Source organism: Harpegnathos saltator, unplaced genomic scaffold, assembly GCF_003227715.2.
Source record: "Harpegnathos saltator strain DR-91 unplaced genomic scaffold, Hsal_v8.6 scaffold573, whole genome shotgun sequence".
Taxonomy (NCBI): Eukaryota; Metazoa; Arthropoda; class Insecta; order Hymenoptera; family Formicidae; genus Harpegnathos; species Harpegnathos saltator.
The window spans coordinates 450,001-462,572 of NW_020230397.1; the positions used below are offsets into that span (position 1 = coordinate 450,001).

Sequence of the window (12,572 nt, forward strand, 5' to 3'; positions counted from 1 at the left end):
CTTTTCAACCAATCAGAGCAAAACAGGGACCGATTGAGATTGGGGATTGGACGCTTAGACAATACTCTATTTTAATCGCCAATCGCCAATCGTAATCGTAATTCAATCGACAATCGTAGTGTGATTGCGGTTTAACACGAGCTTAGTCATGCGCATGCGCAATCGTTCCGTACGACCAGCCTAGAAGTGACAATTTTGAGCACGCGTGTTCGTGCTTTTGACGTCATGAATTCTCTGACCGATGACGTCAGAAGCGAGGAAATCAAAAGGCTCAACATTTCTGCGCTATTGTTGCAACATCGTAGCAACATTGCAGCGATCCCAGTCAGAAACATAACGTTGATTTGACATTGAAATGGTCGATGAACCGTTAAATCAGCCGTTAATTCAACCTCCATCGACGTCGAATCAATCTTGGGTCAATATTGTCGTTTTGATTGGGATATTGTTGCAATTTCTATGCTATATGAGAATATATCCATAAAATGCCACTTTTGCAAATCGTTTGAATACGTTTGTGGAATGCTCCGAAAACCGCTTTGTTTTGGCGACCGATAAGTAATTGTAAAATTAATATAACGCGCAATCTTTCCCTTTTTTATACACTTTTTCTCATCCGATTTCGATCATGTTAATTTTTTGCGAATTTATCGACCGTTTCAACGGGAGGAAACTTTTGAAGCGTTTTAATAGCACGCTCTCGATCGATTGTGTCATTTTCCGGATAAATTTGTCTATTTTAATTGATATAATCTGTGGGAAGTTTTAGCTAGAGTTAGGAAGTAACTCGTTACTTGTAACGACGTTGCAGTTACAGTTATTTTTTTTTAGTAACTATAACTTAATTTCGTTCCCTTTTTCCATCTATAACTGTAACTTAACTTAGTTACGTTTGTTTGATAATTAGTAACTAATTTAATAATTACTTTAATAGTTACTTTATATATTTAAAACTTAAGTTTCTGGCAGACTAGCACGATAACGCGACGTGTGATGCTTCGTGTCCAATAAGCATACAGTTATTCTGGCTGCATTTGGGAAATATGCTATTGCGTCATCTATCTTTGTCGTTCATTGGATGTAAAACAGGAATAAAATGACGTAATAGCGCTGATAGTCTCCTCTCTGAACGCAACCGGTATTTTTTTCAAAAAAATTGTACGCCTATTGGACATTTCCATCGCGCGTCGTCAGTCTTTATTTGTTAACATAACCTGCGCTCAGCGTGAAGTGCGTTGCGTGGTTTCAGTTATATATTATATAAAAAACTCAAGCAATAGATAAAACATCTCAATCTTCAGCGAAGGATTGTAAAATACCATGGCCAGCATTTGCGGAAATATTCGAGTTACAGTGAGAACTTGGAAACGAGAACAACTGGGCATTTCTCTCGCCTGGTTGTTATTAATAGTCTTAAAGAATAAATATGAATCATTTGTTTAAATTGATGAATCTAATTTGTAAAAATTATATACGATATGAGGAATATAATAATCAACAAACTCTACTTTTATATAAAATTGAAGCAATTTACACAATTTAAAATAATATAGCACAATTATTGTAAAAAAGTAACTGAAAAGTAACGACTCGTTACTTTCTAAATAACTATAACTGTAACATGTTATTTTTGAAAATCAGTAACTTGTAACTGTAACTGACCATAACGCAAATGGATCGAACAGTTCGCCGACTCCGACTTTGACTTTTTTCTGCTTCGCCCGGCTCGATCGCGCCATTTTGAAATTTCCGACTAAACTCTAGTCCCGTGTTTGTGTGTTGAGAGAATATAATGTATGCCATATTTATATCGCTTTTTATTATCTTTTTATTTATTTTTACACGTAGTTTTTTTCATATTTATTTATTCTTAAATATTCTATATTGACCAGCACTATGTGGTGGTCAATATAAGATAATAATTTAGCGTTCTCCAAGGAAGAAAGAAAGTTTGCGAGTGCAGTGTGTTAGTTCAACTAAAGAGAACAGGCCCAAAGCGGAAGACACTGAGATGGAATATAATCGGTTTGTATTACGGTAAATTTTATTGAATTTGAATAGCTTTTTTTCTTTTCCTTAATCATTCGTGTTAATCAGCAGCGTCGTATCCGCATCGAAATCCGCTATTTTATTTGTGCCATTATCTACAATGTCGCAATACACATTCACCTTAATGCAATCTTTTCGTTAGCCTGTGGCGCGCGCTATCGTTCGGAGTTCATTTCGTCCTCGACATTTCGGGGAGCACGTAACATCTATTGCGATGATTTTATCAGTAAAATAAAACGCACACCGATATGTGGACAGACATTAGAAAGTTACGTGAAACGTTGGCTATACGGGCAGGGATGAGGGGGGAGGAGGGAGGGGCCGCATTCGATTTCGGCGAAATAAACTACGCAAGAGTCACACACACTCGGAGTATAATCGATTTATACTGTACATCGTCGGATTAAACGTAAAACGCAATCGTTCCCTCATCGGTTGTTCTTGCGCTGCAACTCTCACACGTCGGAGGATCTTACGACTTCGGGATCTCTCGCGACTCGGCCCAAATTATTATTATTACAGCAAGCACATTCTATTAGTTCTAATCGTGTACGTTTATATAATGTTAAATGAGAGCGTAGTCGTAAGCATATTATACTGTTTTCTTTTTCATACGCGAGTCGCTTGCCGTTAGTAAACGACGGAAAACGTATCGGGAGAGTAATGTTACATTAACAAGTTTATTTATACAATTAACTATCTATATACACTATATGTGTTTTCAATACGAATGTCGCATCTTCGTTTCAACGTAACTTCAAGGAGAGGCTGCTTCTAGTCTTACTTTTGTTGCATTCTAAAATCTGATATATATATATATATATATATATATATATTCCAAATTATATATATTTATAGTGTCTTATTTTAAATGAGCGTAGGCAAAAATCTCGAAAAATATGAAAGATGACTAATACCCGTATTCATAGTCAGATCTTATATTTGAGACCTTCTTATATCCATCTTTAGATACTGCACGGTTTATTTTATTAGCTACAGACCATCTGAAGATAAACTTAAGGAAGCCTTAAATATAAGGCCTGACTATGAATACGGGTGTAAGAAACGTTTCAGACAAAAGTTATATGGTTTCAAGAAGGACATGAAACAACTATATCAGTTTGTTTACAGATGACGCCGCTCTCGAGATATTCACTAATCATTACTTTTCTTCAATTCTTTATTATATCCTTTTTTTCTACTAATTAACTTGAACAATTTTTGTCTGAGACATTTTTTTATTTGCCTAATATTTTTTGAGATATTTAAGGAAAGCTTGACAACTTTTTAAATGTTTAACTTACGATATCTCGCTAACCATTTGTTGGAAGAAAAAGTGGTACTAGACCTTTTTACTCTATTTGATCTCAAGTCCAGACTTTTGTTAATTTGATAATTTTGAAATTTCTAAAGGTCGAAAAGTTAACAAAAGAAAGGATATTATTGTAACAATATATTCTTGAGACTAAATAAAAAAATCTAGTACTATTGTTTCTTTCGACAAATAGCGAGGTATTGTAAGTTAAATATTGAGAAAATTACCAAGTTTTCCTTAAATATCTCGAAAAATATTAGGCAAATAAAAAGATGTTTCAAACAAAAGTTATTAAAATTAATTGGTAGAAAAAGATATAATAGAAAATTGGGATTTCTATTTAAGAAAAGTAATGATCAATGGCGCTATCTGTAAACAAAATGATATAGTTGTTTCATGTCTCCCTTGAAACCATACAATTTTTGTCTGACACGTTTCTTAATATCTCTCATATTTTTCGAGATTTTTGCCTGGCTCATTAAAAATGGGACACCCTGTATATTATCGTTCTTTATAATCCTCTCTTATAATATTCTTAAAAATCGTGACTTCGTTACAGCGAAATCTTTAAATCTTGCATTATAGTCGTCTTTTATACTTCTTATTAATCGTTCGACCTTGAAGACGCTTATGTGAGCTTCGTTGTCGAACGAATAAATTCGATAAGTAATATTTATATATAACAGACTTTTTCAGATAAAATTTCGATAAAACAGAAATGGATTACATCGCGTCGCATTAATAACCGTAATTTACTGAGACTCGTTAGATAGTATTTCGCTGTTACAGCCGTAGGCAGCAAGGTTGCCCGTTATTTCTCGCGTGAGTTCGTTACGCACCCGCCCTGTCCAATAGGAGAATCTGTTTTTTAACGGAAGAATCCTCCCAGCGAGCGGGCGAGACGGATGCGTACGGAAGTCCACGTAACGAATAACGGACGATATCTTTCTGTCCACGATTGTATACCTACGTACAGAACCTGTGAACATGTTCTGCCATTTGGTGCATCATCTTCAAGTGTCTCGAATGTACACTTTGGATTGAAATTAAGAATTCATCGGCGAATCCTTAATTTCCCGGGTAAATATGCATGAAAGGTAACACCGATTTTCATTCTAAGATATACTACAAAGAATCAAATTCGCAATAACTTTTTATGGTATGTCTACACGGCGGTCGCTTGTAGTTCTTGAGATATTTGACTTCAAGGTATTGGAAGATAAAAAGAATGAAGTTCATTTTCGATAAACACTCTTTAACATTTTTCTTATTAATTTATATCCCATTAAATTCTTGCTAAAATTTATCGCCTCGCTAAGTTCATGAATTTAAACGGGGTTGAACCTTGCGCAGACATCTCTGCCCATTCTACAATATTTTTATTCGTAGTATATAGTAGACTCGTGAATTTAGGAAGACGAAAGATTTTAGTGAGAATTTAATAAGATGTAAATTAATAAGAAAAATGTTTATCGGAGATAAGTCTTCTAAACTTAATTTTTACCTTCCAATACTTAAAGTCGAAGATACTTTACCCTTTATAGTACACTTTAAGATGAAAAAATATCAGTGAGGCGTTACCTTTGACGTATATTTATCATTTCCCGTTTCTTCGGTCAGTAATCCCGTTACTCGCGTTGCTTCGACTCGAGAGTAGATAATACGACCTTAACATTGCGTGACGTCATCTTTGGATGGCAAAGAGCATTCTCTAAAACCAGATAAAGTGTTGCAATTCTACCCGCTCGTACTTCCTCCTTCTCACGTATCGTGTAAATACGACGATGATAGCGATTTGCTCGATATAACGGCGGATCTTAATTTAGACGGTAGTTCCGTACGTGCTGAACATCACTCTGGTGGTATCTGTGTCGAGGGTGACGTCCTCCGGAGATGCCAGGTCAACCTTGATCGATCCAGAGTTATTTCGTCTTCGTGTCACGCCACCGCCCCAGTTCGAGAGAGTCCAATGGTAAGTCTCGCCTTCTTTCTCAGCGCTCGGCTGCGCCTCCTGCGCGTTCTCGTTCTCCTTTTCCAGACCGGTCTCGATGGAGACTGACGATTGCGACGCGACAGAGTCGAAACTGGAATCACCGCCGCCGCCTCTGTACCGACCAACGCACTCCGTCGCCATCTCGCCCGGAGACTCCTCGATAGCCCGCAAGATATTCTGGCACAGCTCCGAGTCGAGAGGTATCGGATCTTCCGAGTCGCGGTTGTGGATGGTGACCGCTATGTGAGCCGGGTGCGGAATGGGCAGAGGGATGACGAGTTTCTCCGCGCTGTACGGACGAATTTGTCGCTTCCATGGCTGCCAGCGACCTTCCGCGCTGTTGTTGCTGGTCATAGTGCGTCTTCGGATCTTCGTGGACGTTAACAGGCCGCTGGTGTCGCTGCGAAAAGTCATGTTTCACGAAGAAGCTTGATAAGAATGACTCTAGAAATATCAATTGGCTCGAAGAAGCCACACTTACCGTTTGTCGGAACGCTTGCTGTTGCTGGCTTGTTTAGCTTTCGGGTTGAAGGCCGACACCTCCAGGTACGGACTGTGAACCTGAATGTTGCCACGCGGCGCGTAAACGGCGCCGAGCAAGTCGGGCCCGTTGATGCCACCGAGCTCGGTACTGTGCACCATGTCCGTGTATCGCGACAGGTCGACTCCTGGATGTGGCTCCAGCTTGAACTTAGTGTCCGCGTCGTCGAGCGGTTGCAGAAAGTCCAGACTGAAGATGTCGGCGTACATGAGCCCGGCCAGGCCCGCCCAATCGCACACTCCCAAGCCCTTGTTCTCCCAGAAATCTTCCTCGTTCCCGGGCAACCTCGCAAACACGTGAGTCGGATAAAGACGTTCCAGCATCAGCGCGCCTTGCTGTATGACCACCTGTGACACGAGAAATTGGCTCATTGATGTAAAAGCAAAATTTATTCAGGACAACGTATGAATTCAGCGCTATAACTAGGATTGCCAGATGTGTCCTCGTCTGGGAAGGATTGTCCTTTCTAGTCAAAATTTTCATATCCTGCCAAGGACGCTACTTGTCCTTGTCTGCCGCATCGAAGTTGTGTTTTCTTTTTGCTTGTCAAATGTGCCGTCATGGTACATCTAAAGTATATATATGAAGTGTATAATATACAAGGTGTCTTATTTTAAATGAGTCAGGCAAAAATCTCGAAAAATATGAAAGATATTAAGAAACGTTTCAGACAAAAGTTGCATGGTTTCAAAGGAGATATAAAACTATATCATTTTGTTTACAGGTGGCGCCACTGATCATTACTTTTCTTAAATGGAAATCTCAATTTTTTATTATATCATCTTCTTCTACCGATTAATTTGAACAACTTTTATCTGAGACATTTTTTTATTTGCCTAATATTTTTTGAGATATTTAACTTGGTAACCTTCTCAATGTTTAGCTTACTTTAGATATTTCGCTAACTATTTGTCGGGAAAAAGTAATACTAGACTTTTTTACTCTATTTGGTCTCAAGAATATATTGTTACAATAGCGCTCTGACTTTTGTTAATTTAATGACTTTGAAATTTCTAAAGATCGAAAAGTTAACAAAAGTTAGGACACTATTGTAACAATATATTCTTGAGATTAAATAGAATAAAATATATTCTTGAGATTAAATAGAGTAAAAAAGTCCGGTAGTATTTTTTTTTCGACAAGTAGCAAGATATGGTAAGTGAAATGTTGAGGAAGGTACCCAGTTTTCCTTAAATATCTCAAAAAATATTAGGCAAATAAAAAAATGTTTCAGACAAAGGTTGTTCAAATTAATTGATATAATAAAAAATTAAGATTCCCATTTATATTTCCAAAATAATGATCAGTGAATATCTCGAAAGTTGCGCCATCTGCAAACAAAGTGATATAGTTGTTTTATTTATGTCTCCCTTGAAACTGTACAACTTTTGTTTGAAACGTTTCTTAGTATCTTCCATATTTTTCGAGACTTCTGCCTGGCTCGTTTAAAATGGGACATTCTGTATGTAGTTAAAAATTGACGTTCGGAAAGATGATAAACGCATCTCACTCGACAATCTTCTTCTGTTGCTCATCAAAATTTCCGGCCGTTCTTTTCTACCAACTTACGAATCTGGCAACGCTAATTATAACTTATGCGCTGAGTGAGCCATGTGGATAGCACCGAATGCACCCGAGAATAAGGGTTACAGCGGCTGAGAATAATCACCTTTAAGTCGAAGGTGGTTAACTTTATTTTACTTCTCACAGCGACGCCGAGGCCAGTCTGCAGATTTTTTCTTCGTCGATCCAACTTCTCGTGCAGTACGGCGATTAAATCTTTGGCTTCCTTCTCCAACGATCTGTACGGGTCCTTTGTCTTGGCGAGACTAGCAGCGAACGGCCCGAAACAGGCCTCTACGAACTGAGTAAAATCTCTCTGCGGTTGAGTAATCAATCTCTCCGTTTCTTGTTGGAAGGCTAGCAATTCGTCCAGTTCTAGTTTCGCTTCGAAGGCGGCCAATGCCTGCTCCGCTCTTATCTATGTGGACGTAAAATCGTTTGCTTTTTATCAGATTTCATCCGAGATTTATTTTTTTCATCTGTCGAGTATTAACCCTTTGTGTGGCGTTGATAAGTATACATACCACCTCCTTTTCTTTCACTTTTACGATGTTTTGTTTACATTTTAGCCAGCAAAAGAAGTATGATCTCGCATTTCTTTAACATATTAATATTTACTTTACATATTTTCCGTTTTTTATATCCGATTGTTCATTTTTAATGATTATTCATGAATAAAGTCAGAGTGATTTAAAAAAAGTTTAATTTCCTGAAAAATATTTAAAATTAGAGGCTGAAAATTTCACTAAATATTCCTCACATGGCAAAATATAATATATATTTTTTCGAGAATTTTTTACACGCTAGATTTTTTATAAACAAATTATTAGGGTGAATTTTGTAAATTTAACACGAAATTCGTAATTAACGATCAAAAAAACATTTATATCGTGTATCTGATTTACATTTATTCGGATTTGCACTAATTTACTTCTATATGGTAGCCATTCTATACAGATCTATTTTTCCAATCTGGCTTTAGGTTTGTAATTAACAACAAAAGAAATAAAAATGCAAGATTTCTAAAAAAAAATTTAATTTCTTGAAAAGGGTTTAAAATTAGAGGCTGAACATTTTACTAAATATTCTCTTCAAGTGTGTCAAAATATAGTATATATTTTTTTCAAAATTTTTCGCACGCCCTTAGACTTTTTTCCATAAACAAGTTACTTTCTTGAATGAGTTTTAAAATAAATCTGACATGGAACTCGTAATTAACGTTCTAAAAAATTTTTATATCATGTATCTAATTTACATTTATCCAGATTTATATTAATTTATCTCTATATGGCAGCCATATTGGATCTGCCATTTTGAATGTTTGATGTCTGACTTTAGAATTGTAATCAGATTTGTAGTAAAAAAATATAGAAATGCAAGATTTCACCGAAACCTGTCAGATAGGAAAAAGTGTGTCACACAAAGGATAATAAGGATAAAATTATTCTAAGCAAAGGCACTGACTTGATAATAATAATCTGAAGCTAGCCCCGGCCCGGCTATTCTCTTCACGACGAAGCTATCGCTCGCTGGTATCCGACCCCTGTTCTTGATCACGAGATGGAACATGACCGTATCCCAGAATACTCTGATCCAGTAACGTATCACAGCAACTGCGGAGTTGATTCACTTGGAATGCACATCTTCTAGAGACGAGTAAATCTCCGTCGGCGGAACGAGAAAGCTACGTTTCACTTACTTGTAAGTATCACGAATGATATAACGGGACACAGGATGAGGGCTACGAACAGCGCCGCTACAGGCTGCAAGCATCCTTGAATGCCGATATTCCACATTAACGCTTCCATTACTACGAGATATCGATTGCGACTCGGTTCAGGACTGTCCAGGTCCATGATGAGAGCCATGAACGCGTGCAGCGTCAAAGTGACCAGAGGCATCCTGAAAGACATGACGAGTTGAATTCTGCGTGAAAGCGAGAGATCAGCGATGATCGGGAAATGATCCTAACCACAAGACCGCGGTCAAAGCGACAATCAGCGACGCGACGCTCGCCAGAACGCACACCACGGGAAATACAAACAGTATGATGAGCGTGCCCAGAAGACCTTTCGCACCATAATTCCACAGCCTGTTCAAGTGCCTCGTCATACCTTTGCCGATGAATCCTAGAAGGATCATGTTTTCACAAGTGAACAAGCCTATTCTGAGCATGATTATGGTCGAAAGAAGGAGCTTATTTAATCTTTATTTCCGGGTAGAAGAGCCTCTGAGATTCTTTTATTAAAAATCAAATGTAATGAATATAATAATAAATAGTCTATTTACTATATACTGGATGAGGCACCTAAAATAAGCCATCTAAATAACTTTGAAAATATGCAAAATAGAAAAAAAATACAGAAATTGTAAGGTTTTACTGACGCATCACATAGCAATACACATAGCAATAAAAATAGTATGACCTTGAACAGCGTCATGAAGGTTATAGGAAGATCACCTTGAATTTTTTAAACGGAAACTTCATTTTTTATTATAATATCTTTCTCTACCAATTAATTTAAACGACTTTTGTTTGAAACATTTTTTATTTGACTAATATCTTTTGAGATATTCAACTTGGCAACTTTTTCAATATTTAGCTTATAATATCTCGGTAACTATCTGTTGGAAGAAAAAGTGGGGAGAGGGAGTATTAAAGTTTTTTTACTCTATTTGGTCTCAAGAATACGCTGTTACAATAGTGCCCTAACCTTTATTAATTTGATTTGACCTTTGGAAATTTTAAAATTATCGAATAAAAGTTAAGGTACTGTTGTAACAGCATATTCTTGAGAGTACTACTTTTTCTTCCAACAAATAGTTAGCGAGATATCGTAAATTAAATATTGCAAAAGTTGTCAAGTTTTCCTTAAATATATCAAAACATATTAGGCAAATAAAAAAATGTTTCAAACAAAAGTTGTTCGATTTAATCGATGGAAATAGATAATCCAAGATGACCTTCCCATAACTTTGACTGTTTTCGTACGCTGTTCAAGGTCATACTAGTATTGCTATATAATGCGTCACTTAAAACACTACAGCTCCTATGTTTAACATTTTTTTCTATCTTTCATATTTCCAAAATTATTCAGGTGGCTTGTTTTAAGTGCTTTACCCTGTACATATTAATGTTACTATTTTGCTAGATAAATAAACTGGATTAAAAGAAGTAAAATATTGTAGAATTATTAATTTCAGTTATTCTGTGTTGAGAGCCTCTGAGACTTCTCTATTCGTTTTTTATTATAAAACCGTCTTATTCCGATGAAGGTTAAGCTATTTAAGCTTACCGGTGTCTGGTTCCGTTTCAAAGTGCGTTCGACTTTTGCTGATGTGTCTCCAAAGCGCTATCAGTCGGGAACAGAGAGTGGGCATCTGCGACGACTTCCTCGGGAATAGCGTGCCGTTCAGTTGACTCAATTCCAGATCGGGAGTGAATGGCTGCACCAGCAGAAGAGCACGTATAGACACTGGGCTACACCACGGTACAGCCACGCCCAATAGGAACATTGCGTTCCAGGTCCAACACCATGTCCTGGCGATGTAATTGATCCAACGCCACATCGGCCATCTTTACGACGATAAAAATAAGAAATATTAGCGAGTATATGTGTTCTAAATTTAATATGAAGGTAATCCTTACATAACCTTGACAAGTTATTTAATGTTATACTAATCTCAGTACGTAATGTACGTCGCTTGAAATCCTACAACTTTTGTATGCAATATTTTTCTCGAAATATTGGAAGGTTTTGACGTTTTCTGTATACCCGTATAAAACCTTTTATTTATTAAACCATGACGAATACAAGAAATGTTTATATACATTATGTATATAAACATTTCTTGTATTCTACTCAAGCTTTTCTCTTTCACTAGTTGATCTGATTTCACTAGGTTGATCTTATCTTCTGACACACCTTGCGTATGCTTATACGAATGTTTGAGTAATCGATTGATACCTTGTCGTGGTTGTGTGTAAAATCTCTCTTTCGACCAAGAAGACTGGTTGGCTGGGGTCGGCACGAGGTGTCGTAATGGAAGTTGGTGTATTACTCAGTACGGTTGGAATGATTTCGGACTGACCCTGGAAATTGCGTCGTATTATCCAGTTTTTCGGCAACCAAATTTGCGTCGGCCACTGGAAGGTCCTTGTCGGAGTTTTCACCTTGCGCAGTTCTTTCAGCAGAACTGGCTCTCGCTGCGAAAGAAACGAATTCAAACCTTTGACGTGTCCCAGGCCCAAAAAAAGAAAGAGAAACAAATAATCAAAAAGTACAGCAAGGTATTACACACCTCTTTCATAAAAATAAGATCACGGTTGAGGAAATACACAGTCTGTTGGAGATTCTGATTGCTGCAGAGTGCAAGGGCTTCTTCGTGCGCGCTCCACTCGCATTCTTCTATGAAGTTTTCCTCAGCCTCTCGCATGCGATCTCGCATCCACGGCTGTATCCGTGACAAGACCGGATGCTCGCTCTCCATGCGGCGTCGCAGTGATTCTTTGGTTTGCGATAATTTCCGTTGCACATTCTCCACCGCTCGATGCATCAACACGACCGACTGAGCCTGCTGAACCAGCAGCTGGGCGATCCCCTCGCCCAATGCGAGTATGTCCGGGTGTGACAGGATATTCGAGTAGACTCTTTGCAGGTACTCGCGCATCACCGCTTCGTTGACCTCCTGAATAATGATGAATACAACGATGAATAGTTGAGAGTGAGAGAAGTCTAAGTGCCAAAATTCCTTACTCGTTCGATCTGCTCGTCCGGTTTCTTTTGTGCTCTCAGTTCAGATATCAGTCTTTCTCTAAAGTGAAGAAACCAGCCTCTTGTCTCTCTCTCCAGAATCGCGACGAGCGTCGGCAGAGCCTTCCTGATGATGTCCCTGCTGAATAATCTGAGATCAACCGCGGCCCCACCCGGTGTCCCGAATACGAAGGGGACCGAGACAGGCAGCAGCTGGGACGATTCTCTCTCCACCTCAAACTTCTCCGTGGTCGCTCGGCGAAGTTGCTTACGTATGAATCCGCAAAGTAATTCCAGAGAATCTTCATACTCCGGCTGGAATAGCGAGGCTCATTATTTGCGCTTACGCGAGACGAA

General features: G+C 38.1%; 1 protein-coding gene across 2 annotated transcripts in view; it reads right to left on the reverse strand.

The window, feature by feature from the left end:
• Positions 1-3,790: 3,790 nt before the first annotated feature.
• LOC105184452 (uncharacterized) overlaps positions 3,791-12,572 on the reverse strand; it is a 42,675-nt gene continuing 33,893 nt past the window's right edge. The window contains exons 7-16 of one of the 2 annotated variants that reach the window (XM_011143268.3): positions 12,219-12,530; positions 11,764-12,150; positions 11,430-11,668; positions 10,758-11,038; positions 9,434-9,590; positions 9,161-9,363; positions 8,926-9,074; positions 7,568-7,879; positions 5,839-6,245; positions 3,791-5,757 (exon numbers count right to left, since the gene is read on the reverse strand). In XM_011143268.3, the coding sequence (XP_011141570.1) occupies positions 5,187-5,757; positions 5,839-6,245; positions 7,568-7,879; positions 8,926-9,074; positions 9,161-9,363; positions 9,434-9,590; positions 10,758-11,038; positions 11,430-11,668; positions 11,764-12,150; positions 12,219-12,530 (3,018 nt within the window). In that variant the 3' untranslated portion in view covers positions 3,791-5,186. The remainder of the gene's footprint in view (positions 5,758-5,838; positions 6,246-7,567; positions 7,880-8,925; positions 9,075-9,160; positions 9,364-9,433; positions 9,591-10,757; positions 11,039-11,429; positions 11,669-11,763; positions 12,151-12,218; positions 12,531-12,572) is intronic. The other variant, XM_011143270.3, reaches the window with a different exon arrangement.